Below are 25,720 nucleotides of genomic sequence, written 5' to 3'. Positions count from 1 at the left end.
TCTGATGCCAACGCGACACAGGATCCGCCATTACCACTATGATCAGCCCACATGATATAGAATCCGCCATACTGGATCCACCATTGCGACCTCTGATGCGCGATCCACAAATCGTAATCCATGGTGCGGCCACGGAGGCCCTGGATCTGCGGGCAATAAAGCAAAGGGACTCGGGGAAGGGGTCAAGTCAGTAACATGTACTGATGAGATATGACTTACTTCAATGTGATAGGGATGAAGAAGAGGAAGGAGAAGCTGGAAAGAGAAGCTCTGTGTGTTATGTGTCATAAATTCCCTTTGCGTCTTAGTGTCATCAGGGGTTTTTGCCTTGTAATCAATGATACAATGATACAGGCTGAACTTGGGAGTACACTGAGGCTCAAGGTAAATCTGACTGGCTACTGGTTTGTATGATAGAACGATGAAGACCATATGGTCCACTCAGTAGATCAGCCATCAATACCTCTATGCCTTTTTAGACTAAACGCTTCCTATTTTAGAACATAGGACAAGTTACGTTCTGCCGCACTAATTAGCTCTAACTATAAGCTTTATCAAAAAGGAAGGTTTTGAACTTACTCTGATATGAACAGATGGTGTCTGCCTCCCGAACTGCAAGTGGTAGATTATTCCACAGCAGAGGAGCTTGATGGCTAAAAGCTCTGGCTCCTACTCTACTTTTAGAGACTTTAGGGACGACAAGTAGGCCGGAATTCTGGGAGCGGAGTGCTCTAGTGGGTTTATAAGGTACTAACAGCTCTTTAAGGTAAAAAGGCGCTATATTATTAAGGGCCTTGAAGGTGAAGAGGAGAATTTTAAATTCTATTCTAGATTTAACTGGAAGCCAGTGTAGCGATGCTAATACTGGAGAAATGTGCTCTCTTTTCTTGGTTCTCGTCAGGACACGTGCTGCGGCATTTTGGACAAGCTGTAGAGTCTTGGTGGGGTATTAGTGCCAATTGAGGGCAGGAGATGGTTGATTTAATTTCTAATAATTAGAATTTTATCATTAAAAAAGGTCATAAAGATTTTGCTATTTAGGGATCAAGGAATACTGGGTTCGGTGGAGGTGTGACTCTCTGTCAGCCTGGCTACAGTGCTGAAGAGAAACCTGGGGTTGTTTTATTCTCTTCTATTAGTTTTGAATAGTAGGCAGCTCTTGCTTTGTGGAGAGCCTTTTTATATTCTTTAACACTATTCTCCCAGTCTATTCGATTTTCAACATGGTTGCTGGAGCGCCACTTCCTTTCTAGTTTTCTTGATAATTGTTTTAACTCATTTGTCTGGGAATTATACCACGGAGCTAATTTACTATGTTTGACATTTTTCTTTTTTAGAGGCGCTATTGAGTCTAATGTTAATCGTAATGAGTCTGCAGAGCTATCAACGAGGTGGTCGATCTCAATGGAGCTCGGATTTTTAAAGAATTAGTTGTTTATATCTACGGATAATACGGGTTAAGATGTAATTGCAATTATTTCCTTAAATTTAGCTACAGCACTATCAGGTAGTAATCTAGAAAATGAGTTTTTATTAGTGGCATATATTCAGTTATTGACAAATTGAAGGTTATTAAATTATGGTCTGATAGAACTGGATTGCGCGGAAGTACTGTTAAATGTTCAATTCCGACACCGTACGATAATACTGTGGTGTCCTGTCATTTTAGTTTGTTATTTTCAGTCGTCTGTGTGTTTTCTATTTCCTGTTTTATTTTGTAGCCTTGCTCTCACTGTCTTGTTTCAGCTTCTCGGTGTCTCACTTCCTGTCTGTGATTGTGATCTCCAATCCTCATGTGTTTCACCTGGTGTAATTGCCCCGGCCTTCCTGCTGTGTATTTAAGCCTCTGTTTCCCTTTGTCTGGTGTCGGGTTGTACTCGTTGTTTTCTCCACACGTCGTGAGAGATGGTTTGTTTGTTCCTGCTGTTTCGACCAGCTTCTCCTGCTTCCTCGTTTCTTGTTCTCCGTGCGCCTTGTCGCCAGTGTAACTTTTGTTAGTGTTCCTGTTTTGTTTTTGTCTTATTAAGACCTTTTTGTATATTAAATCCCCTTTTTGTTATAACCTCTGCATCCTGGGTCCATCTCCTCCCTCAAACCGTAACAGAACAACCCGACCAAACTATGGACCCAGCAGAGGTAATTTATTTTTTGAAAAAGTTTATTATTTTGAGTTTTTGTTGTACGAGCTGGAGGATGGAGCCCCAGACCCTGCAGAGACACTGAGGGAGATCTTGGCAGTGGAGGCCTGGCTAAAGGATCGACCGTGGGTGAGCCACACCGTGCCATACCTCCCGGAGGTGCAGGAGAGATGGAGGAAGCTGCGCAGCCATACAGTCCCTTCCTCGAACCCGTTTTACGGAACCCGCCTGGCTTTTGGTGGACCCCGCAACCTTCAGCAGAGGTCTGCAGTTGGCGGCAGAGGTCGGAGCAATACCCTCGCACCTGTAAAGCCAGCTCGCAGGCACCATCCCCCAGCCGTAGTCCTCTACGCTGGAAGCGGCAGAGTCTTTTGGGGACCCCGCAACCTCAAGGGGTTTCCTCTGGCGGATTGCGGACCTTGGAGAGAGGGGATCCCCAGCAGAAGCCAATCCCTCCAGCAGCATGCTCCCAGGGACCAGCCACCTCCAGTCCCGACTGGGTCGCAGTCCCCTGTTCCGCGCCTGAGGCTCTCAGCTGATGTCTCGCGTTCTCCGACGCCAGTGGTCCTCACAGCGGCGTCTGCTCCAGCACCTGCTCCAGTCGTTGCTCCGCGCCGGAGGCCCCCAGCTGATGTCTCTCGTTCTCCGACGTCAGTGGTCCTCACAGCGGCGTCTGCTCCAGCATCGGCTCCAGTCCCAGCTCCGCGCCGGAGGCTCCAAGCTGATTTCTCTCGTTCACCGACGTCAGTGGTCCTCACAGCGGCGTCTGCTCCAGCACCTGCTTCAGCACCTTCTCTGGTCCCAGCTCCGCGCTGGAGGCTCTCAGCTGATGTCACTCGTTCTCCGACGTCACTGGTCCTCACAGCGGCGTCTGCTCCAGCACCTGCTCCGGTCCCAGCTCCGCGCTGGAGGCTCTCAGCTGATGTCACTCGTTCTCCGACGTCACTGGTCCTCACAGCGGCGTCTGCTCCAGCACCTGCTCCGGTCCCAGCTCCACGCCGGAGGCTCTCAGCTGATGTCTCGCGTTCTCCGACGTCAGTGGTCCTTACAGCGGCGCCTGCTCTAGCGCCTGCTCCAGTGCCTGCTCCGCGCCGGAGGCTCTCGGCTGACGTATCCCTGTGTTTCGGCGTCGGAGATCCTCGCGTTGCCAGCTACAGTTCTTGCCCCACGTCCAGGGTTGAGGTCGGAGCTCTTGCCCTCTGCCCCTGACTGGTCTTCGGTCCACCTGCCCGTGGAGCCCCCGTGCTGGGCTCTGGACCGCCCTCCTGAGCCTCAGAACTCTGTCCCGGAGCGGACAAGGCGCCGCCCTCCTGAGGAGCTCCCGTGCTTGGCTTCTGACCGGCCTCCAGGTCGTCCAGCAGAGCCCTTGAACTCTGTCCCTGAGCGGCCACGGCGCTGCCCCCACGAGCCTCAGAACTCTGCCCTTGTGCGGCCACGGCGCCGTCCTCCCGAGCCTCTGCGTTCAGCCCCGAAGCGGCCATGAAGCCGTCGGGTTGAGACTATGTACTTTGTCCCTGACCGGCCTCCGGGCCGTCCTCCTGAGGAGCCCCCATGCTTCGTTCCTGTCCGGCCTCGGGGCCTTCCACCTGAGACATTGTGCCAGGTTCCGAAGCGGCCACGGAGCCGTCGGCCTGAGACCCTGGGCACCTCCCGGATTCCCTCCTCCGGTTCCCCCCTCCTCCCACCCGTCTCGGTTATGGACCGTCTGGAATCCGGTCCTTGAGGGGGGGGGGGGGGGGGGTACTGTGGTGTCCTGTCATTTTAGTTTGTTATTTTCAGTCGTCTGTGTGTTTTCTATTTCCTGTTTTATTTTGTAGCCTTGCTCTCACTGTCTTGTTTCAGCTTCTCGGTGTCTCACTTCCTGTCTGTGATTGTGATCTCCAATCCTCATGTGTTTCACCTGGTGTAATTGCCCCGGCCTTCCTGCTGTGTATTTAAGCCTCTGTTTCCCTTTGTCTGGTGTCGGGTTGTACTCGTTGTTTTCTCCACACGTCGTGAGAGATCGTTTGTTTGTTCCTGCTGTTTCGACCAGCTTCTCCTGCTTCCTCGTTTCTTGTTCTCCGTGCGCCTTGTCGCCAGTGTAACTTTTGTTAGTGTTCCTGTTTTGTTTTTGTCTTATTAAGACCTTTTTGTATATTAAATCCCCTTTTTGTTATAACCTCTGCATCCTGGGTCCATCTCCTCCCTCAAACCGTAACAAATACAAGGTCAAGTGTGTGGTTACAACAATGAGTAGGTTGGTGTACACACTGACTGAAACCAATTGAGTCTAGTATCGAAATAAATGCTACGCTAAGGCTATCTTTATTATTGTCAACATGAATATTAAAGTCACCAACAATAATAATTGTATTGGTCTTTAGGACTAGGTTTGATTAAAAACTCAGGGAATTCCATTAATAATTTGGTATAAGCCCCCGGAGCACGGTAAACTACAGCAAATATGATTGGCTGTTGGTGTTTCCTGGATTGGCATGGAAGACTAATAACAAGACATTCAAATGAGTTATAGCTGAGTTTAGGTTTAGGATTAATTGATAGACTGGAGTTAAAAAGCAGCAACTCCACCTCCTCGCCCAAATTCATATATGCTTTGGTATCTTACAAGACTTGGAGAGCTCGCAATTGGAACCTCGCCAAGGAACTGACTTTACTTTATCTTGAAATCACTTTACGAAGTGCCCCAATAAGGACTGAAGTGATAGAACTCGACTTAAGAGTTTGTTAGCATAGTACAATCAGTATCTTGTAAACTTCGGAATACATTTTCTGTTACCCATTGTGTAACAGTCACAAAACTTTCTAGCTAGTTGCCTCCTTGGACCCACGCTTGTATACGCCAGAGACGTCTGTCTGAAGGGTGAGTATCCACGGGTAGGTGGTTACCTTAACACTGCTTTTTGAGGTAAGGGGAGGACTCACTAGGAGTCTTCTGCCATGAAGTGCGGATTGAACATTGTAGAACACTGGGAAGTAAGATGCTAACAAGGCGAGGACGGTGCAAGGACTGGCCCAACATAAAAACTCCAGCTACCTTAACCCTGTAAAGCCCTACGTTCATTAAGAGGGATAGCTTATCTGTCGGTCTAGAGTCATAACCTAAGGGTTACCGGATTCTGCCTAGACAACCCTGAGAATTGATGACTCTCTTGGTTGTCGCCTTTAAAGCGTGTCCAACCGTGAATCCTCCTCTGAGCAAACAGGCTAAATACTTTGACTTTTTACACTCTGCAATCGGCGATAGTGCTACGGACACTAAGGACCTTCGAAGTGCAAGGCTGAAATAGGCCATTACAAAATAGCTAGGCTGGTAACCTTTCCAAGGGTCCCGATCTCACTACAATATATAATTAAAGTAACGAGCTAACAGTGAAGTTGGTTTGGGTTGTACTGTACGTCAGTCGTGACAGGACCACAAGGCACAGGATAGGCATGGTTATCCCAAACCACAGTGGAAACACATGATCATGGCTTGGCAAAGTGTGGTCACGGCAGGCTGTGGAAAAACAGCATCATACCCCTATCCTGACAAATGAGTAGGTCACTGGTACAGATGTGTGCAGCTGTTAGAAACCACAGAGCAAACAGGACTGAGATGATTTCATAGAAGCAGTGATTAATACAACGTGTCTTGGCCCGGGTTGAGTTTGCTGAGAAGGTACAGATCTTTGAAGAGTTGTAGAAGCTGCCCGGGCTGCCTTCGTGAATGCTACAATAGAATCGATTGAAAAGCTCCTTGTTGTCATCGTTTAAAACAACGGAAATTTGTTACGCAGTACTTCAAGAACCTCTCCTGGAACCGTCACCTTATCGTGGTGGAGAGGTTTGCGTGTCCCTGTGAACCTGAGGGCTGTGTTGTCTGGAGCCTTGTGCTCCTGGTAGGGTCTCTCATGGCAGAGTGGTCTCAGGTGAGGGGCCAGACTAAGAATGGTTCAAAAACCCTCAATGAATATCGATACAAGAGGAGATGGGACCCAGCCCGGAGGAAGCCCGGGGCCCCCGTCTGGAGCTAGGCCCAGACGGAGGGCTCGATGGCGAGCGCCTGGTGGCCGGGTTTGCCACGGAGCCCGGTCGGGCACAGCCCGAACAAACTACGTGGCACCCCCCCTCTCTTCATCTCATGGGCCCACCACCTGTGGGAAGACCCGTTGGGGTCGGGTGCGCAGCCACATGGGTGGCAGCGAAGGTCAGGGGTCTCGACGGACCAGACCCGGGCGGCAGAAGCTGGCTCTGGGGACGTGGAACGTCACCTCGCTGTGGGGAAAGGAACCGGAGCTTGTGAGGGAGGTGGAGCGCTACCAGTTAGATCTGGTGGGGCTTACCTCCACGCACAGTCTCGGCTCTGGTACCGTACTCCTGGATAAGGGTTGGACTCTATTCTTCTCCAGAGTTGCCAAGGGCGTGAGGCGCCGGGCGGGTGTGGGGATACTCATAAATCCCCGGCTGAGTGCCGCGGTGTTGGAGTTTACCCCGGTAGACGAGAGGGTCGCCTCCCTGCGCCTAAGGGTTGTAGGGGGGAAAACTCTGACTGTTGTTTGTGTGTATGCACCAAACAGCAGCTCAGAGTACTCGGCCTTCTTGGAGACCCTGAATGGAGTCCTGCATGGGGCTCCAGTAGGGGACTCCGTAGTTCTGCTGGGTGACTTCAACGCCCACGTGGGCAACGATGGAGATACCTGGAGAGGCGTGGTGGGGAGGAACGGCCTCCCTGATCTGAACCCGAGCGGTCGTTTGTTATTGGACTTCTGTGCTAGTCATGGATTATCCATAACAAACACCATGTTCGAACATAAGGGTGCTCATAAGTGTACCTGGTACCAGAGTACCCTAGGCCGAAGATCAATGATCGATTTTGTGATCGTGTCATCTGATCTGAGGCCGCATGTTTTGGACACTCGGGTAAAGAGAGGGGCGGAACTGTCAACCGACCACCATCTGGTTGTGAGTTGGATCAGGGAATGGGGGAAATTTCCGGATAGACCTGGTAAGCCCAAACGAGTAGTGCGGGTGAACTGGGAACGTCTGGAGGAGGCCCCCGTCCTAGGTATCTTCAACTCACACCTCCGGCGGAGTTTTTCTGGCATTCCTGTGGAGGTTGGGGACATTGAGCCGGAGTGGGCGGTGTTCAAAGCCTCCATTGCTGAAGCTGCGGCGGCTAGCTGTGGCCTCAGGGTCTTAGGTTCCTCAAGGGGCGGTAACCCTCGGACACCGTGGTGGACACCGGTGGTCAGGGAAGCCGTCCGATTGAAGAAGGAGGCCTTCCGGGATATGATATCCTGGAGGACTCCTGACTCGGTTGCAGGGTACCGACAGGCCAGAAGGGCTGCAGCTGCTGCCGTGTCAGAGGCTAAGCAGCGGGTGTGGGAGAAGTTCGGAGAGGTCATGGAGAAGGACTTTCGGTCGGCACCAAAGTGTTTCTGGAAGACTATCCGGCACCTCAGGAGGGGGAAACGGGGAACCATCCAAGCTGTGTACAGTAAGGATGGGACTCTGTTGACCTCAACTGAGGAGGTCGTCGGACGTTGGAAGGAACACTTTGAGGAACTCCTGAATCCGAATAACACGCCCTCTATGTTGGAGGCAGAGCTCGAGGTTGATGGTGTTTCGTCGTCAATTTCCCTGGTGGAGGTCACTGAGGTAGTCAAACATCTCCGCAGTGGCAAAGCCCCAGGGATTGATGAGATCCAGCCAGAAATGCTAAAGGCTCTGGGTGTTGAGGGGCTGTCATGGTTGACACGCCTATTCAACATCGCGTGGGAGTCGGGTACAGTGCCAAAGGAGTGGCAAACCGGGGTGGTGGTTCCCCTGTTCAAAAAGGGGGACCAGAGAGTGTGTACCAATTATCGGGGTATCACACTTCTCAGCCTCCCTGGTAAAGTCTACTCCAAGGTGCTGGAAAGGAGGGTTCGGCCGATCGTCGAACCTCAGATTGAAGAGGAACAATGCAGTTTTCGCCCCGGACGTGGAACTACGGACCAGCTCTTCACTCTCGCAAGGATCCTGGAGGGGGCCTGGGAGTATGCCCATCCGGTCCACTTGTGTTTTGTGGATCTGGAGAAGGCGTATGACCGGGTCCCCCGGGAGAAACTGTGGGAGGTGCTGCGGGAGTATGGGGTAAGGGGGTCTCTCCTCAGGGCCATCCAATCCCTGTACTCCCAAAGCGAGAGCTGTGTTCGCGTCCTCGGCAGCCAGTCAGTTTCGTTCTCAGTGGGTGCTGGTCTCCGCCAGGGCTGCGCCTTGTCACCAATCCTGTTTGTGATATACATGGACAGGATATCGAGGCGTAGTCGTGGTGGGGAGGGGTTGCAGTTCGGTGGTCTGAGGATCTCGTCACTGCTTTTTGCGGATGATGTGGTCCTCATTGGATCATCGGCTTGTGACCTTCAGCACTCACTGGATCGGCTGGCGGCCGAGTGTGAAGCGGCTGGGATGAGGATCAGCATCGCTAAATCTGAGGCCATGACTCTTAGCAGGAAACCGATGGATTGCTTACTCCGGGTAGGAAATGAGTCCTTAGCCCAAGTGAAGGAGTTCAAGTACCTCGGGGTCTTGTTCGCGAGTGAGGGTACTATGGAGCGTGAGATTGGCCGGAGAATCGGAGCAGCGGGGGCGGTATTGCGTTCGCTTTACCGCACCGTTGTAACGAAAAGAGAGCTGAGCCGCAAGGCAAAGCTCTCGATCTACCGGTCGATCTTCGTTCCTATCCTCACCTATGGTCATGAGGGCTGGGTGATGACCGAAAGGACGAGATCGCGGGTACAAGCGGCCGAGATGAGTTTTCTCAGAAGGGTGGCTGGCGTCTCCCTTAGAGATAGGGTGAGAAGCTCAGTCATCCGTGAGGGACTCGGATTAGAGCCGCTGCTCCTTTACTTAGAAAGGAGTCAGCTGAGGTGGTTCGGGCATCTGGTAAGGATGCCCACTGGGCGCCTCCCTTGGGAGGTGTTTCAGGCACGTCCAGTGGGGAGGAGACCTCGGGGAAGACCCAGGACTAGGTGGAGAGATTATATCTCAACACTGGCCTGGGAACGCCTCGGGATCCCCCCGTCAGAGCTGGTCAATGTGGCCCGGGAAAGGGAAGTCTGGGGCCCCCTGCTTGAGCTGCTCCCCCCGCGACCCGACCCCGGATAAGCGGATGACGATGAGATGAGATGAGATGAGCACTTCAAGAAGTGTGCGGTGTAAAAGGAGACAACATAAGTAGCAGCGAATACATACAACAATATACATAAACACAGATTTAAGGCACCTAACATGGAGCCAAATAAGATGTAAAATTTCACACTAACCTGAAAGTTGGCAGTTAAAGTTCCACTGTGCATGCCAGCCAATGGGAAGGGACTCCCTTAATCTGTACATTGTGTCCGTCCCCATGAGCTATTCACATTCACTGAAAACTTTAACCCTGACCCAGGGGACGAACCAGGTAGGGGGAGACATCGAGATCTAACCTTACCCCAACCTGTCAGTCATTCATATATTCACATTCTAGAACACTAATATATGGGTCTACTACATCATTGCAAATTCATTTGAGCTGTTTCTTCACCAATGATGCAGGCGCACTTTGCTAATTGATTACTGTTAATGCTTTGTAAAAATGTAGTGGAGTAGATAGTACAGATATTTGCTGATATATGTAGTTGAGTAATATAAAAATACATGAAAATGGACTTCAGTACAGTAACAAAGTAACTGTACTTTGCTCCATCTCATCACTGGATTCTACTGCACGTTTACAACATAGAGTTCAGTCTGTGTGTTTTCTTTATGTCCAGCAGTGAAAAGGTGCTGGAAGAAGCCAATGTCCTTGACCTGCTCAGCAGCAAACAGCAGACGGATACAGTCAGAGAGCAGCTGGTCAACATGCTGGAGCATTTAGCTGCTTCTGAGCCTGATATTTCCCCAAGGAGCTGATCTAACAAAGCTACAGCTGAAGATGCGTTTATGAATGCTCACTGCTCACGTGCTTTAACCTGAAGTCAACACAAGCAGTGTTGAATGTCTTTTGGAGCGGTCAGCCCTCCGGGGACATGGAATTCATTAATGCAGCTTTACAGGAACCATAACCTTGTTACTGTAGGTTCATTTATCTGGAGTCCTGCAACATCTAACAGTGCGATACACCTCAGAATGTGTTCCTCTGGTTCCATGCAGCCACCGCTTGTCCTTCATAAGCTTTTAGTATGAAAATGTTTTACATTATTTGTTTAAGAAAGGTCTGTCTGCTTAAAGACCCGAAAAACATTAAACCAGTGTAAACAGTGATCTGTTTGTGTCTGCAAGCCTCTATCACATGTGTTTGTGCTTCAACTTCAATCACACTCATCTCATGTGATAGGGTTTCATATCATGCCAGTGTTTGTGTGTGTGTGTAGATATTGCTGATGTTGCAAAAAAGGCATCAATCTGAACAAGATGTGCTTCTTCCCGAAGACAAAGAAACACAACACATTATAATCATCAAAGCCTTTAATTTAAATCTGATAAAGTAAAATAAAAAAGGCAGCAATGTAGTTTTTCATCAACAGCAATATGCTTTCTGTGACTGAACCCACTGCACGTAATCCTGATCTGCCTGTGTGTGTGTGTGTGTGTGTGTGTTAGGGTCAGACCAATACAACTGTAAATAAGTTCCCGAGTTAGAGCTGAGCACTTCTGATGATTCTGTCAAAGGAGCAGTTCATCCACAAATCAACATTTGAGTTTGTGTAACATGCAGTGAGAGTGAAGTGAGTCCAAACTTCTCTGTGATAACTGACGATCACAGGAACATGTACCAACCAAAGCACAGACACGTTTTCTGAATCCCAGGGTCCATGATTATCTCCTGGAAAAACATTCTCACGATATCTAGACACCACTGATGTCAGACAACTATAAACACAGGGAGATAGGCACATTCCCACTTTACAGAATTTATAACTTCAAACTGATCTTTTTTTCTTCTTTCTTTCCTGTAAAGAGGCAAACGAAAACAACTTCTGTTGCAAATAGTCAAAAAGTGACTCAACATCACATTGACATTTGAATTGACACAAACGATTAACTATCCATCCACATAATATCAAGACAAACCAATGTTCCTTACTTCATTTTCATTAAACTAAATAGTCCACTACTAATAATTTCAACTTAAAGTCATCGGCTGGATATAACCAAGTGACACTGAAGCCTGCACCTTTGTAGTCAATTGCTCATGTCAACCTCTCTCTCTCACACATACATAAAAGGATAATGTATTCACTACTATACTGACACAAAGTCCAAAATGGTATGTTAATGATTGACCTATGGATAACAACCACCATCATGTAGCATTAGAACACTCATGTTATGGCTTTTTTCCAGACAAAATATTTCCACATATTCACAATAAAATACCCAATTAGTCACGTCTCTAGTCTCTGCTCAGTTTTCATCCACCGATAGAAACATCTGTGACATATGGTTCAATGCTCTGAAAAAAAAAGTTGGGAGGTGAATGTTTCATTAATTGAAATTTATTTTGTCAAATTACATTTTTAAAGCCAAGAATGACCTTTCACATGCATCTGAAAAACATGTTCCTGACATCTTCAGATGGTACAGAGATCACTGGACGCCTTACTGACTCACAACCTCACTGATGTTTCAACTGACTCTGTGGGTGAACTAAGCCTTTACTTTTGACTGAGTTGTATTAGAGGAACAACTCCATGTGCCTGATTCTTCTCAGCACTCGGCAGAGGTCTGATCATGACTCTCATGTCAAACACATCTGAAGTCAAAAGTCATAGTGATTGAACCTTTGTGATAATGACACTGTGTGTGTCATCACAGTTTATCTCTATCCAGTAGCTCCTTCAGTTCATTCTGGATGTCTTCTGGCAGCTCCAGTGGAGGCAGGTCATCCAGACACAGGTCTTCCTGAGCAGGCATCTCCAGCGGTGGCAGCTGGGGGATTGCAATCTCCTTCCCCTTACCTGTGCTTTTCCTCTGCTGCCCACCCCCTGTTCCCATAGCACCGCCCGCATGCGGGAGCACCCAGAGCTCGGAGCGCTCCACAAAGTCTGCTGCCTCGGATCTCAGCCGGGTATTTTCTGATCGTAGCCGATCGTTCTCAGCTACCAGGCGTTGGTTTTCTTCCATCACGTGCTCGACCACGCCCCGCAAGTCCTTGATGGTGGTCTGTTGTTCTTCCAGGCGAGTTTTGTCATCTTTAGTGGTCTTAGAGCCAGGGCACGGTGGAGTCAAAGGCTGGCAGCCCCCAGTCTGCCGAGTCTGAAGCTGGTAGAGTAAGGTGTCATACTCCCTATCCCTGATTCCTTCACACTCTGCAGCTGAAAGACCTTCGGAGCCTTGGGGCTGGCCTGCAGGCTGGGCTTGGGTATGAAGGGCAGCGCTGCTGGAGGGCTGCACCAGGCCTGTTCGGGCCTTCGTTGCCTCACGGCGAGCTTCTCTCTTCCAGCGCTCTTGGATCAGTCGCTGCTGTTTGATATGACTGTCCCTCTGAAGCTCCATGGACAGATGAGCCTACAGACACAAGTATCAAATGGTAAAATGGTTATTTGCAAATTGCTAAAAACAGTGAAGATTTTCTTTTGTAATGGGAGTCAATGGGAACCATCATCAAAGGACTTTGGTACCAAGTCAATGCAAAAATTGTAAAAACATACCGGTGCTCTGTTTTGACAGTACCTTTGTTACGGATAACTTTAGCACTTTAGATTTATATTTAATGTTTTAATGGCCGGTCTCCACCCCACTACTGTAGTATCTTGCTGCTTGCAGCCTGGCGAGTAAATGGTAAATGGTTTTGTATTTATATAGCGCTTTTCTAGTCTTGATGACCACTCAAAGCGCTTTACAGTACACTTTTACATTCACACACACATTCATACGGTGCATCTATTCGCGGCACTTAGTTATTCTATGGAGGGCCATTAAGGGTTCAGCATCTTGCCCAAGGACACTTCGGCATGCAGATGGGTCAGACTGGGGATCGAACCGCCGACCTTCAGGTTGGAGGACAACCACTCTACCCCTCAGCCACAGCCGCAGTATATAGGTTGGTGGTTGTGTGTGTGTTTGTTAGTATATTGCAGGTGCAGCCTCTGCTGTATCAATCAATTAAATTTTATTTGTATAGTGCCAAATAAAAATACACATTATCTCAAGGCACTTAACATTAACAGAATTCTCATAATTTCAACATGCCACTGTTGTTTTGAAATGTTAACAGTGTTTTCTTTTTTGTTATAACTTGAAGGCTATATAGCCACTGTTATTTTTTTGTATGTCCAAATATTTCTTATAAAAGGAGTGTATGTTGAAATACATGGGAATTCTTGTATCCTGGAATTTCATGGTATCGGTATCAACTACTAATTTGGGTATCGTGTTATCCTTAATAAGTACATGATATAATAAGGTTACTTGTAGAGATCTTTAACAGAAAATAACCGACAAAACTGATAACACAAACTTCAGTAAACAAGATTTGTAATACAAGGTAGGTATATTGTTGTCCTGCATCAGGTTAAGAAGTTACATGTGACACTCACTAATACTTTGGTCGACTAACAGTATACCTACACTATTATTACCTGGTTTTTCATTATTGCACCTGCCAAGAAAAATCCAAGGTTTCTGGCAAATATATTCATTAGGCTTCTACATTCTTTTTCACTCATCTAATTTTAGCAACTTCCTTACTGACCCATTACTAAATTATGAAAACAGCGACACTGATATTCTGGTTCGGATTTTAGTTAAAGGCGTTGTTTATTATCCCAATAAATGGTAATAATAATATCTCACACACACACACACACACACACACACACGCACGCACACGAGTGTCTCACCTGCTCACACTCTGTTGTCTTCATTGCATCTGTTAAATGATCTGGGGACAAAAAGACAGAGGGCTTATTAACAACAACTTTGCCTGCAGCCCCTTGAGTTCCAACAGTCTTACACTAAAACAGACCAAAAGTCTTGCAAGATTAACACAGAGCTGCCAACTCTCACGCTTTCGCCGTGTGACACACGCTTTTGGTTGGTGGTTGACTAAGACACAATCATTTTTAAAACATCATCGTATCAGGCCGTCATGAAGTAACAGGAGCGGGCGAGTCTGTGTGTGTGTGTGTGTGTCCTCCCACATAGCGCACTGGTCCGGGGGCTCCGCCCACCGCCCCTGGTCACTCGCTCAGAGAGACACAGTGAGATCAGAGCTCGTTCACGTGAAGCAGCCGCTCAGTGACTGACTGCTTCTTATCTATGGAAACAGTGAAAACACAGAGTTTCTCTGGTCTCAGCTGCTCAGAGATCAGGGCCTCAGCTTCTTGATCAGAGCAGAAGCTGCAGTTGGTTTTTACAGAGTGTCAGTATCTGCGTCCACCTCCAGTCTGACCTGCTCTCGCTTTTTGTTTTAATATTTCGCCAACTAAAATACATATTTTTAAGCTATTAGTCTGCAGCTATATGTTTTTATTTATTAAGAAATGGGGTACTTCTTATTTTTTTATTATTTTATTTATTTATTTATTAATGTATTTCAAAGTAGGCCGACACTTGCCTTTGTATTTTGTTTGTTTGTTATTTTGTTGCTTGTCTGTTTGAGTAGCTGGCTGAAAGCAAAGAAGTAGTAGGCTTACCTTTTATTGGTAATCTAACTGTTACTGTTCATTGATTCTGAAATAAGAGGCCTGACTGCTATGTTCACAGCAAACTTGAAAAAAAGAAAATATTAAGCCATGGTTTAACTGCACTATAGTATAGAATCCTTGTTTTCCTGAATGTTCACTTTATAATTTTATTTTTTACCGCCCTGTTTGGCAATGTTGTTTTCAATAAAATAAAACATTTGCATAAAGCAACCCAATCCACTTTTCCATGTTGATAAGAACATTAAAACAAAAAAAAAATGATGGAAAAAAAAAATGAAAGGACATTTAAAATAGATAAAAATTTACGATTAATCGCGATCAATTTTGAGTTAACTATGACATAAATGCGATTAATCGCGATTAAATAATTTAATCGTTTGACAGCACTAAAAAAAATTAAAGATCGATCATTTGGATGTGCTCTGCTGGGGGACATTTCATTATTTACTACTTGGTTGCATGGTCACAACACACAGCAAGTAGACCCAGAACTTGCTGGAGTTTTTACATATCCCATCTAGCCAGAGAACACTTCGGGAAGCTGTCTGGAGGAGCTGCCACTGCGACTTGACCCCAGATAAGTAGAAGGAAATTAATGAATGGATGGTTGAGATGCAAGGATGGGTAAAAGGAAGGAAGGAAGGGAGGACAGACAGACAGATAGAGTGACAGGCAGAACGAAAGACAGACTCTGGTGGGGACAGTGTTACGTACTGTGTCAGTGTCATTCAACATACCTGCTGCTTTTCCATGGCAGGATATAGCCTCTTCATACTTTCCTGCCGATACCAAACGGTCTGCCTTCCTGCACTGCTGATGAGCCTAAAGAGAGTGGAGGGAACAAGGGGAGAAGGACAAAAAAAGAATTGGACACAGCTTAGTTAGAGGTATCAAAAATAGAGAGGAGAAGGACTTTAATGTGTTAAATGGAAGCAAAGTGCCCAGACTCTAGGAAAGAACAATCAGAGGAAATGAGTGGCAAAGAAGTAAGAAAGGAGAGACAGGTGCGAATGGGGCAAGAGATGTTTGGTTCGATATGTAATGTAATATTTGTAAATGATAAATGCATTTATACAGCACTTCTCTAGTTTTATTGACTACTCAAAACACTTTGCAATGCAAGTCACATTTGCCCATCCGTACACACAGGAGCTTTGTATCTGTACTTGAAGAGAAGTTTCTGAAACTATGATTTGGTGTTTTACATCAGTAAACCTTTGTGAGTCAAAACCCAGCAAGACTAATTTATCAAAATACCAGTTATACAAGGACCAGAAAATACTTATTTTCAGCTTTGCACAGAGTCTCCCATCCACTGCTAGTTCTGTTTCAATCAGAGCTTGATAGACTAATAACTAATGGCTTTGAAGAAGTTGCAATGAAAGCTGAAAGTACTTAGGATTACTGTTAAACCTTACTTGCCACAGTTCTTTCCTGTCCCTGTTCCCAAACCAATCCCCCTCCCCGTGTCAGAAGTGCTTAAAGGGATAGTTCACTGAGAAATTTGTATTCACTTATGATCTGCTCACCACTATGCCGTTGGAGGGTTGGGTGAAGTGTTTGAGTCCACAAAACACCTTAAGACGTTCAGGGCTAAAAAGTGGTCTAGCCCAGACGTGATTAATCAACAGAAAAAAAGAAAAAAAACATCCGAAGCCCCGACATTCATATTGGACTTGAGGTAAAAAAAACACCAAGCTTTAGGAGTAAATCTCCACTACCGTAGGTGGTGATGCTAGTGGATGTAGCCACATGATGGTGTGCCCAAGGGTCCGTGAACGCATCTCAGACGACGTTATCAGAGGACAATTAGGCTTAAAACATGGTGTAAATGATGCTATTTCAAGTCAAATATAAATGCTGGGTCTTGTGGACAGTTGGATGATACCATACGGGCAGAATGGAGTCATTTTATGTTTTTTCAGTTGTTTATTACATGGAAGAAGATGTCGTCTGGGCTATAACACTGTTTACCCTGTACCTCCTAAAGTGTTTGGTGGACCAATAGCTAATGAAACAATCATTAAATACTCAAACAGAGAATTGACAAAGATGTAGAGATAATAACATTAATTTCAAAGCGTGTCCATCCCTATTTCTGATACTCTTCTGAGCAAACAATGCACACAATATTAAAGTAGAAACTTTGAATTTTTAGCCAAAGCTCGAACATTTCACCGTTTAAAGTAACTTAAGTAACTTGCATTCACATTTTACTGATGGCTTTTATTAAATATTATTTTAACTTGGGCAATAGTATTGTTATTTGATACCAATGCCATCACAGTGCACAGCGTTGTTCCTTATTACCTCCCCCAAGGTGGTGATGTTTTCGTCTGTGTTTGCTAGGTTGCTAATCAGCAGGATTGCATTAAAACTACACTACTTCCATGAAACTTGATGGAAGGATTCGGTATAGGTCGGGGAAGAACAAATAAAGTTTTGGCTACAGATCCAGATCAGGGGCGCAACCAGGATTCTTTTTTGCGAGATTAAGTGTTAAAGGACATTTTGACAGATTTACCAGGGAATAATTCATGGATCTCGGGGAAAAACATGCATCTTTTAGGGCTGATATCTTTACGTGTGTGCAATCTGGCGGTTTGATTATATTTAAGCAGTCCATTGAGCCTTGGGGGAGGTATGCGCTCTTCTTTTGACAGCATGTAACAGGCCTAACTCAAACTAGAGGTCATATGCTAGATCTGGTTATTAGTTTGGGAGTCTGAGGATTGTGAAAATAGGTGTTGATCAAAAAACTTCGAAACGTTTACATTACTATAAGGCGTTAATTTTCTCAGAAAGAACAGAAGCACTTCCCTGAGTGTTACAACACATGGGTGACACAAACCGAGCCGATCAACCCCTAACCCCCTATCACTATCATGTGATGATGAAATAAGGGGACCTGACTGAGAATAACTGAAGATGAACTCCTGTCGAGGTCCTCACCCTCGGAGAATCTATAACAAGCAGCACTGGAGGTGACTCATTAAATGGCAAGTAAACAATACAAGTTCATGTTTCCTTTTGATTATCACCCACTAACAGTTCTGGTGGAACAGATAACTTGTCTCGAGGGCAATGTCCGTGCCGGTAATGTCTATGTACTTAATTGACAATACAGATTATATCCAGTACTACTGATGTGGCGTTCAGTGTCACTGTGACTCTGTGTGTACTACTGATGTGGCGTTCAGTGTCACTGTGACTCTGTGTGGATGATATTAGGACCAGTAAAACAACTAGTAATCATTACACAGCTTTGCAAACAAGTTAACAAGTAACACACTGGTCCCTCCGAGCTAACAACAACTTCTGTAGGGGAACCAGACTAATATAAACTGACAATGGACACTCCGACTTCCCGTTCTGTCGAGGACAAAGACGACACGTAGCCTAATGTGTGAAGAGACAACAACACGGCCACGGCGACGCGGTTAGCCGCTAACTTCCAGTAGGAGCTAGCTAAGGTAGCTAACCTCTGCGAGCCCCTAGCTACAGTAACGTTAGCCTGTTATTGCAACATCGAGTGGGGGAACTTACGAGGTTGAGCGAACTGTCCACGACCTCCATGGAGTCGATTGTCCGAAGGGTCCCGCTGCATTAAAGGTGTCTCTCTCTGTCCCGCGCCGACTGTCATTCACACCGCGGGTCAGAATCTTCCAAATCCAGTCAGAAGGAAATTACAGTGAGAGGAGCTCGGACACAGCGAGGCTGCGTCAAAACGTCCTGACGTCACGGTGGTCACACGACGCCGCGTCAAGCTTCCGGCAACCAGATAGGTTTGTTTTAGAATTAAAAGCCTTAAAATAGGTCAGTTCAAAAATGAACTTAGATGAACAGGCGTTTGACACATATATGTATCTACAAGTTATGTCCAAATCCACAACCTGAGCAGTAGAGCATCAGCCAGGAACTATATCTCTTAGTTTTTTTAACTAGCTCAGATCTATATATAAAACAACTTAATATACAAGTTATAATATACAAGAAGGAGGCAGAAAACCCAATGAGCTTATTATAATGCCTCACCCTAAATAGTGTTCAAAAAAAAAAAAAAAAAAGATCTTTAATTAGAAAATACCAAATTGACGTGAAGGATAGTGTTATGGCTACCCGAGTCAGCAAATTTACATAAAAAATAGTTAGCCGAAAAAAAAAACAACAACACTCAAAGCAATACAAAAGCAAATGGGGTGTATGTGGTGTGTAGATGTGTATTTTGTGTATTTATTATTTTAGCTTTTATTGTGATGTTATGGACGGAAGTTATTCTGTCTCACGTCCCAAGCTGTTTTGTTTTCTCATGGGGAAGTGGATTCACCTCTTCTTGTTGTGGTTGGTGGGCTTCAAATCTCCTCATACAGATCAAGGACTCGATCGCGTTGTGTGTTCGGAGTAGAACGTGTATTTAACGCCAGAGGACTCCGGTCAGTGTCCTCCTCTCCAGCTGTGTCCGTCTGACAGGTTCAGCTAAGGCCGGGGAAGCAGGACATTGAACGTAGCACAGATGTTGCTGAAGAAGAGAGGCCACGCGTGTCTGATAGCCTCCGGTATGGGCACGCTGGTCTTGTTGATGATGGTACTGTACGGGACCATCGGCTCCCAGTCGGGCAGCAGCTCCAGCCTCAGACGGGACTACCAGCTGCTGGGCAGACCTCTGTACAAGCTGGACCTGGGCTGGCCCCGGAACCCGGAGCTCTTCACCGGGGACGTGTTTGCTGTGGCAGTCGACCAGTATGCTGGTGTAGTGTATGTGGCACAGAGAGGTAAATACACTACACAACAGCACATCCACTCAGAGCACTTTGTGTGATCAATATGTTTGTACACAGGTAAAAGCATTTCCTCATTTCACATTTTGTGGATGTGAAACCTGATGTGAAAATACATTCGGGGACTTTCACGTGAATCCTCAACTGAAAATGAGATATATGAATATTTACCTGACCTTAGGGATAGTTCACCCAAAAATGAAAATTCACTCATTATCTACTCACCACTATGCTGATTGAGGGCCATGTAAAGTGTTGTGAGTCCACAGAACAATTTTGTAGTTTCAGGGATAAACAGTATTGCAGACAAAACCCATACAATTGAAGTCAATGGTGACAGCTTCTTAAAACTTTAAAAAAACAACTGAAAACAACATTAAATGCATCCATACTGCTCCTGTGGTGTCATCCAAGTGTGCGTAAGTGACGACATTCCAATCGACTCGAAACGGCGTAATTTACACCATGTTTTAGCCTAAATTTACTCTCAGTGATTTGTAAAAATTGACACAGATTAATTAATCTCCAAAGAACCGGTAATATAATTTGTAAATGATTTTCTAATCAAGACAAAGCTTAAAGGTTGTAACGTGTAGCTTCATTAATGGCCAAAATATTATTTAATAATATAAGTTAATATATGTTATAAGCTATTAATAAGAAGAACATTTGGGCTGGCTGAGAGTCTGTCCCAGTACCCATGTTTGCAGTCAGTGGAGGGATAGTCACATGGACTGTAACAGCAGTGCAGTTGTGGACAAACAGTTCCAGCTGGGAACAGTGAAGATTTAGAAGCAGAAGACAGCTTGTTCTGTCATGGCAGATACACTCAGCTGAATGTTGATTTAACATGTTGACTACAGCCACAACTACCATGTTGTTGCTTTTCCTGAGTGAGTTGACAAAGGTCGAAGTTGACTGAAATAAAGTGAACCTGAATTAGAGGCAGATATGAACCCATTATATTCCATTATATAGTTGTTTAAAACCCCCAGCATGCTGAATATTATTGTAATTTACGCAGTTTTTGTTTTCCTCTGTGGTTCTTTTCTCAAGGGAAAATCAAGTGGATAATAAATGTTCACCCAGTTTTGGCCTTTGTTGTATCGTAGGTGATGGTGTGCCCAAGGTGCTGGTGTTCACTACAGATGGAGATCTCCTCATGTCCTGGAACAATACCACACTGGAGATGCCTCATGGGATATTTTTAGCAGATGCAGCCTCATTAAACCCCACTCTGTGGATCACAGATGTGGGGAATGGCCCGCACGGCCACAGCATCAAACAGTACTCGTCATCAGGGAAGCTCCTTCAGGTAAAATTTTTATCGACAGGAGGATTTCAGTGGTAGGGATTGTTTGTACAGTTTCCCCCTGCAGGATTTACCTTTGATTATTTAAAACATTTTGTAACATTTGCCAGTCTGTTGCTTGTTTTTGATTATTTTCTTGTTTGTGTCAGGTGCTTGGCACACCAGGGCACCCAGGTTCTTCATTGAACCCTCTGCAGTTCGACCAGCCAGCTGAGATCTTCGTCCATAGCTCCGGGGAGATGTACATTGTGGACGGTGATGGTGGAATGAACAACCGCCTCATCAAGCTTTCTAAAGATCGGGAGGTGTTGTGGATGCACGGAGAGAAAGGACAAGGCCTGGCTCAGTTCTACATCCCCCACAGCGTGACTGTGGATAACAACCTGAGGGTGTGGGTGGCCGACAGGGGCAACAAGAGGATCCAGGTCTTTAACTCCATCACAGGAGACTGGCTTGGGACGTGGGGGAGCTGCTTCACGGAGGACGCGCCCTACTCCGTACGTCTGACCCCCGACAAGAAGTACTTTGTTGTTGTCCAGCTCCACACCAATCAGATTTCCCTGCTGGACGCACCACCAGGGGGTTTAATTGGCCAGTGCAATGTGGTCAGTGTGATCCAGCTGGCTGATGATGTGAAGCCCCACCTGGTCGACCTGGACCTAAAGACTGGAGCTCTGTATGTGGCTGAGATCGGAGCTCAGCAGGCTCAGAAATTCACCCCCTTCAGTCTGGGTGGGAGTTTCCTGTAGAGCTGTACTGGGCTTTAAGTGAAGAATTAAAAATGGCAGAATCAATTTTGAAAACTGTGGAAATTATCAGAATGAAATAATTAACTTTAAAATGGACAAAACATTTTTACACAAATTCAAATGTAATTTGCAGTCATGTGAATCCAGTTACCTGCATATCTCTGGACTGGGAGGAAGCAGAGTAGCAGGCACAACCTACACAGACACAGAAATAACATGCAAAATCCACAGAAATGTGAAATGGTTCAGCTCATATCACACTCATATCATCACATTAAATATAGTGAAGTCAAAGACAGAGGCTCGTGTTTATGGGCTTGTGGTGCCTGGTAGTCCAATTCAAAAATCCACCCACAATGCAAGACTATCAGAATAATATTAGACTTACTTAAAGTAATCGTAATCGGGAAAGGTCCCCTGACTAAGCATTTGCTGGTGTAAACAATCCATAATATTCAGTATTTACCTCTGCAATGTAATTAAAACCAGTGACAAATAAGTATTTATTTGACAGTAAAATAATGTATTGTTTAATTCAGAGTCCATCCTTTAGTCTTAGGAAAATGCTCATGTAAAGTTTGAAACATAACGACTTCTACTAAAATAAATGAATATGCAGATAAATAAAGCAGGTTTCTCCACAACAAATAAGGGCATCATGATATTTGTTGTTCTTATAAACTAATAGTTATCAATAACTGCTAAATTAACATATGGTTGATGAGTATACGGTTTTGTGAAGTTATGTGCCATTCTTATTACTTTCCTTGACATTGCATTGCTCAGACCTTCTCTTAAAGGGATAGTTCACCTAAAATTGGAGGCACGTTGTGTTTATTTTCTCTTGTTTTGGACGTTTGAAGAACGAGTCACCACTTACTTCAATTATATTGGATTTGGCTGCAACGCTGTTTACACCTTAAACTCTTCACCCACCCCTCCATCGGCATAGTGGGGAGTAGATAATGAGTGACTTGTCATTTTTGGATGAACTATCCCTTTAAGCCGAGGCTTTCCTCCACTGCAGACACTTTAAAACCCTTTTGTGCTTTTTGCCAGTTCAGCCTTTAAAGGACTATGTGGAGTTGTCCTGTCAACAAACAAACGTTTTGAACCAGGTAGGTATTGAACTCCTGCATTGTTTATAGCCATATTTCCTAGTTTGCAGTTGTCTTCCTGCAGGGATATTCCTTGTCGTGTTACCGCCACTCGTGATCAGGAATATCGTGATGCAATTGGGATGACTGTGCATTGCGCCACATTGTGTGTGTGGCCCAGAGACAAAACAGGGACCCACAATGCTACTATAGGTCTAAAACTCAACAGGGAACCTGTTTAAAAACGTTTGTATGATTGTATGGGTGCACATGTATAAAAGGCTAGAACTGAACTGTTTTGCACACAGTCTAATGAGTTGTTGGAATATATCATTGAACCCAACAGCACTTCATAATAGAGAATTGATTCATTCCTGCTGATGAATTATTATAATGTATTGCTTTCTATCAGCAATCTTGATGTATATGTATATTATTGTCTCGCTGTATATATCTGTGTTCTGAGATAATCATTACTGTGACAAGTGTATTGTAATAACTGTTCACATGAGAGTTATTTAACTGAGATATTAAGTGAAATAGAAAGTGATGCAGGATTTGAAGTCACTTACTGCTGTTAGTTGGACAGTCCTCCAGCAGAGTGAAGTACAGCAGTGCAGAGGAAACTCTTTTCTGGTATTCTAGTAATCTGAACAAAGTAAATACTCAAATGTCTCCTGTAAGATATGTGTTTCTTATGGTAAAGGGACACTCAACCAATCTCCACATCAACTAATTTGAAAGGGGCTTTATCGAATCAAGGAAAATGCTGAGAAAAACTAATCTTACTTCTCTACCTTAAACCACAAATACACCTTTAATGAGTAAAAGAGTTATGTGTTAAAACAAATTTTGAGGCATTTCCTAGCAAACATTTTTTGATTTCAACCATTTGTGAGAACATTCTTAGTTTTTTTCTCAACTCTGTAAAATGTTACATTTTAAGACGATCTGGGAATAGATTTGTTTCTGCTTAACTGTATTTGAAGGAGTTTGGGATTTTGAAGTTATCCAGATGTTCCTATGTAATGTTATTGATGCTTTTACCAACACTTAATTAAAATCCCAAAATTTAGAGTGAAAGAAATTCTTGATTTACATGTTAATAATCAAACCAGACTGTTTTCTGATGATGAATGAATTAGTGCATTATCTTAAAATAGGAAAGATGTCTTTGCAGTGTTATATTTAAACTGTTTTCTTTTCTTAATACAATTGTAATATAAGCATCATCTGATTTGTTCCAAAGATGCACATTTACTGTTTTAAAATGAGGTGGTGTTTGGTTGGAATGGTGTTTGGATTAAATCCTAAATCACATCTTGGTCTGCTTGTGCACTGAAATGTATATGCATGTATTTCTTTCCATACAGATCTTTGAATTCTTTCCTTTTATTTGTTAATTGTTGGAAATGCCTTTTAAAACTTTCCTCCAATAAAAATATCTGTGTGTGTGTGAAACAGAATATTTTTTCTATAGTTAGTACTTGGCCCCAATCACCAGACCCCAATGGAGGCAGCCAGTAGCTCAATCCCTCAGATGTCAGGTCCAAACCCTGGGATTTGGACAAGAAAGGAGGATGAGTCATGTAACTATGAGGAGGAGGACCCACCACTGCTCTCCCAAGTGGACCCACCAACCCAGCAACTTTGTTAGCATCTCTGTCCTCCCCCTGCACTGCTGAAACTCCCTCAGGATTCTAACACTGCCGGTCTTGCCAACCATCATCATACCAGAGAAGGACAAATGATGTTCCACCGAGCCCATTTTTGCTTTTGCCAATCGTGAGTGGGACACTATCAGCTAAGCCAGTGGCAGTGGTGTATGAGCAGACTGCATTAGAGCCGACACAGAGGACACAGTCAGAACTATGAAGAGGCTTAAAGGGAAAAATGACACTTGCCATGCTCCTAACATATCACACTAGTGATGCCTACATGGTGGTGCTGGCTAGCAACAAGATTTTCCTGATGGGCTGTGTGGACAAGCTCCCCCACAAACACACCAAACTGCCGGTGGATCAATTTCTGGAGGTTCTTGCTGATGGTCATGATGCTGGTCATGACACCTCTGCTGGCAAATGATAAGATCTATGACCACTGTGTGGTCCTCCAGCCTGCAGAATATAGCTGCAGAAATCTGACATGGGCGGATCACTTACTGGCTCATTGAGAGCATATACCACAGACTGTCTTGGTGCCGGCTGGTTCCTGGGCTTAGTTCAGATATCATTGTTGGAGCAAAGGGCCTTGGCACTGACTCAGGAAGGCGTACCATTCACATGCTCCGGGGCCTGCAGGGACACTCCTGGTCCCCCTCCACCTCCAGATCCTAACTGATAGCAAAGACAGTTAAAGGGTTTCACATTTAAAACTGTGTCTACGTCCAGTAACTACAATATTACATACATTTAGTCGTTAAATATTAAAACATTTAGAAAACTATTCATCTCATGAGGCCCACAGTCTACTAATGGACGGGTTCAGAAATCCATGATTTTCTGATACAACAACAAGAAATGTTTTGTTTACACAAAGGCAGGTACTCCCCATTTCTTTACTCAAGCCACATATTGGTAAAGTTATGCCGTTGTTGCTGTAGTTGCTGGTCATGATCGTGGTGGCAGCTGATCATGCCTTCTCACATATACTACCAATCACTGACAATAATTCTTCCATTGCAAATGTCAATGCTGCTCCCTTCATCTCTATCAGACAATTTAAAAACTGTTTCTTCTAATCAATGCTCTAAATACTATTATTATTAAGATTCCTTTATTGTCCCAAATATGCCAATCATGCTACATGCAATGGGCAAATTCACCCTCCTCTTTGAACCAATCCGTAGATGAACACAGCACACAACACACACAAGGGCAGTGGCCGTGGGGAGCTATTGGAAAGCGCCCGGGGATCAGATGTTAGATGGGAGTAAGGGGCCTCACTCAGGGGCACTTACCAGTGGGATAGGGAGAGGAATGTCCATTGGTTGC

The 25,720-nt window shown here is 45.1% G+C and overlaps 2 protein-coding genes across 2 annotated transcripts; one reads left to right on the top strand and one right to left on the bottom strand.

The window, feature by feature from the left end:
- Positions 1-11,622: 11,622 nt before the first annotated feature.
- nrbf2b (nuclear receptor binding factor 2b) lies at positions 11,623-18,529 on the bottom strand. The gene is made up of 4 exons (XM_053413235.1): positions 18,338-18,529; positions 15,529-15,613; positions 13,985-14,025; positions 11,623-12,650 (listed from the first exon to the last, which is right to left on the bottom strand). Exons 1-4 carry the CDS (start codon positions 18,365-18,367, stop codon positions 11,952-11,954), a joined length of 855 nt encoding a protein of 284 aa, XP_053269210.1. The 5' UTR covers positions 18,368-18,529; the 3' UTR covers positions 11,623-11,951.
- Positions 18,530-19,055: 526 nt separating this feature from the next.
- LOC128426384 (NHL repeat-containing protein 3) lies at positions 19,056-24,047 on the top strand. The gene is made up of 3 exons (XM_053413234.1): positions 19,056-19,563; positions 20,682-20,884; positions 21,031-24,047. Exons 1-3 carry the CDS (start codon positions 19,305-19,307, stop codon positions 21,628-21,630), a joined length of 1,062 nt encoding a protein of 353 aa, XP_053269209.1. The 5' UTR covers positions 19,056-19,304; the 3' UTR covers positions 21,631-24,047.
- Positions 24,048-25,720: the final 1,673 nt, after the last annotated feature.

Source organism: Pleuronectes platessa, chromosome 21 (genome assembly GCF_947347685.1).
Source record: "Pleuronectes platessa chromosome 21, fPlePla1.1, whole genome shotgun sequence".
In the NCBI taxonomy this organism is placed as follows: Eukaryota; Metazoa; Chordata; class Actinopteri; order Pleuronectiformes; family Pleuronectidae; genus Pleuronectes; species Pleuronectes platessa.
This window is presented reverse-complemented; position numbering and strand designations above follow the sequence as displayed.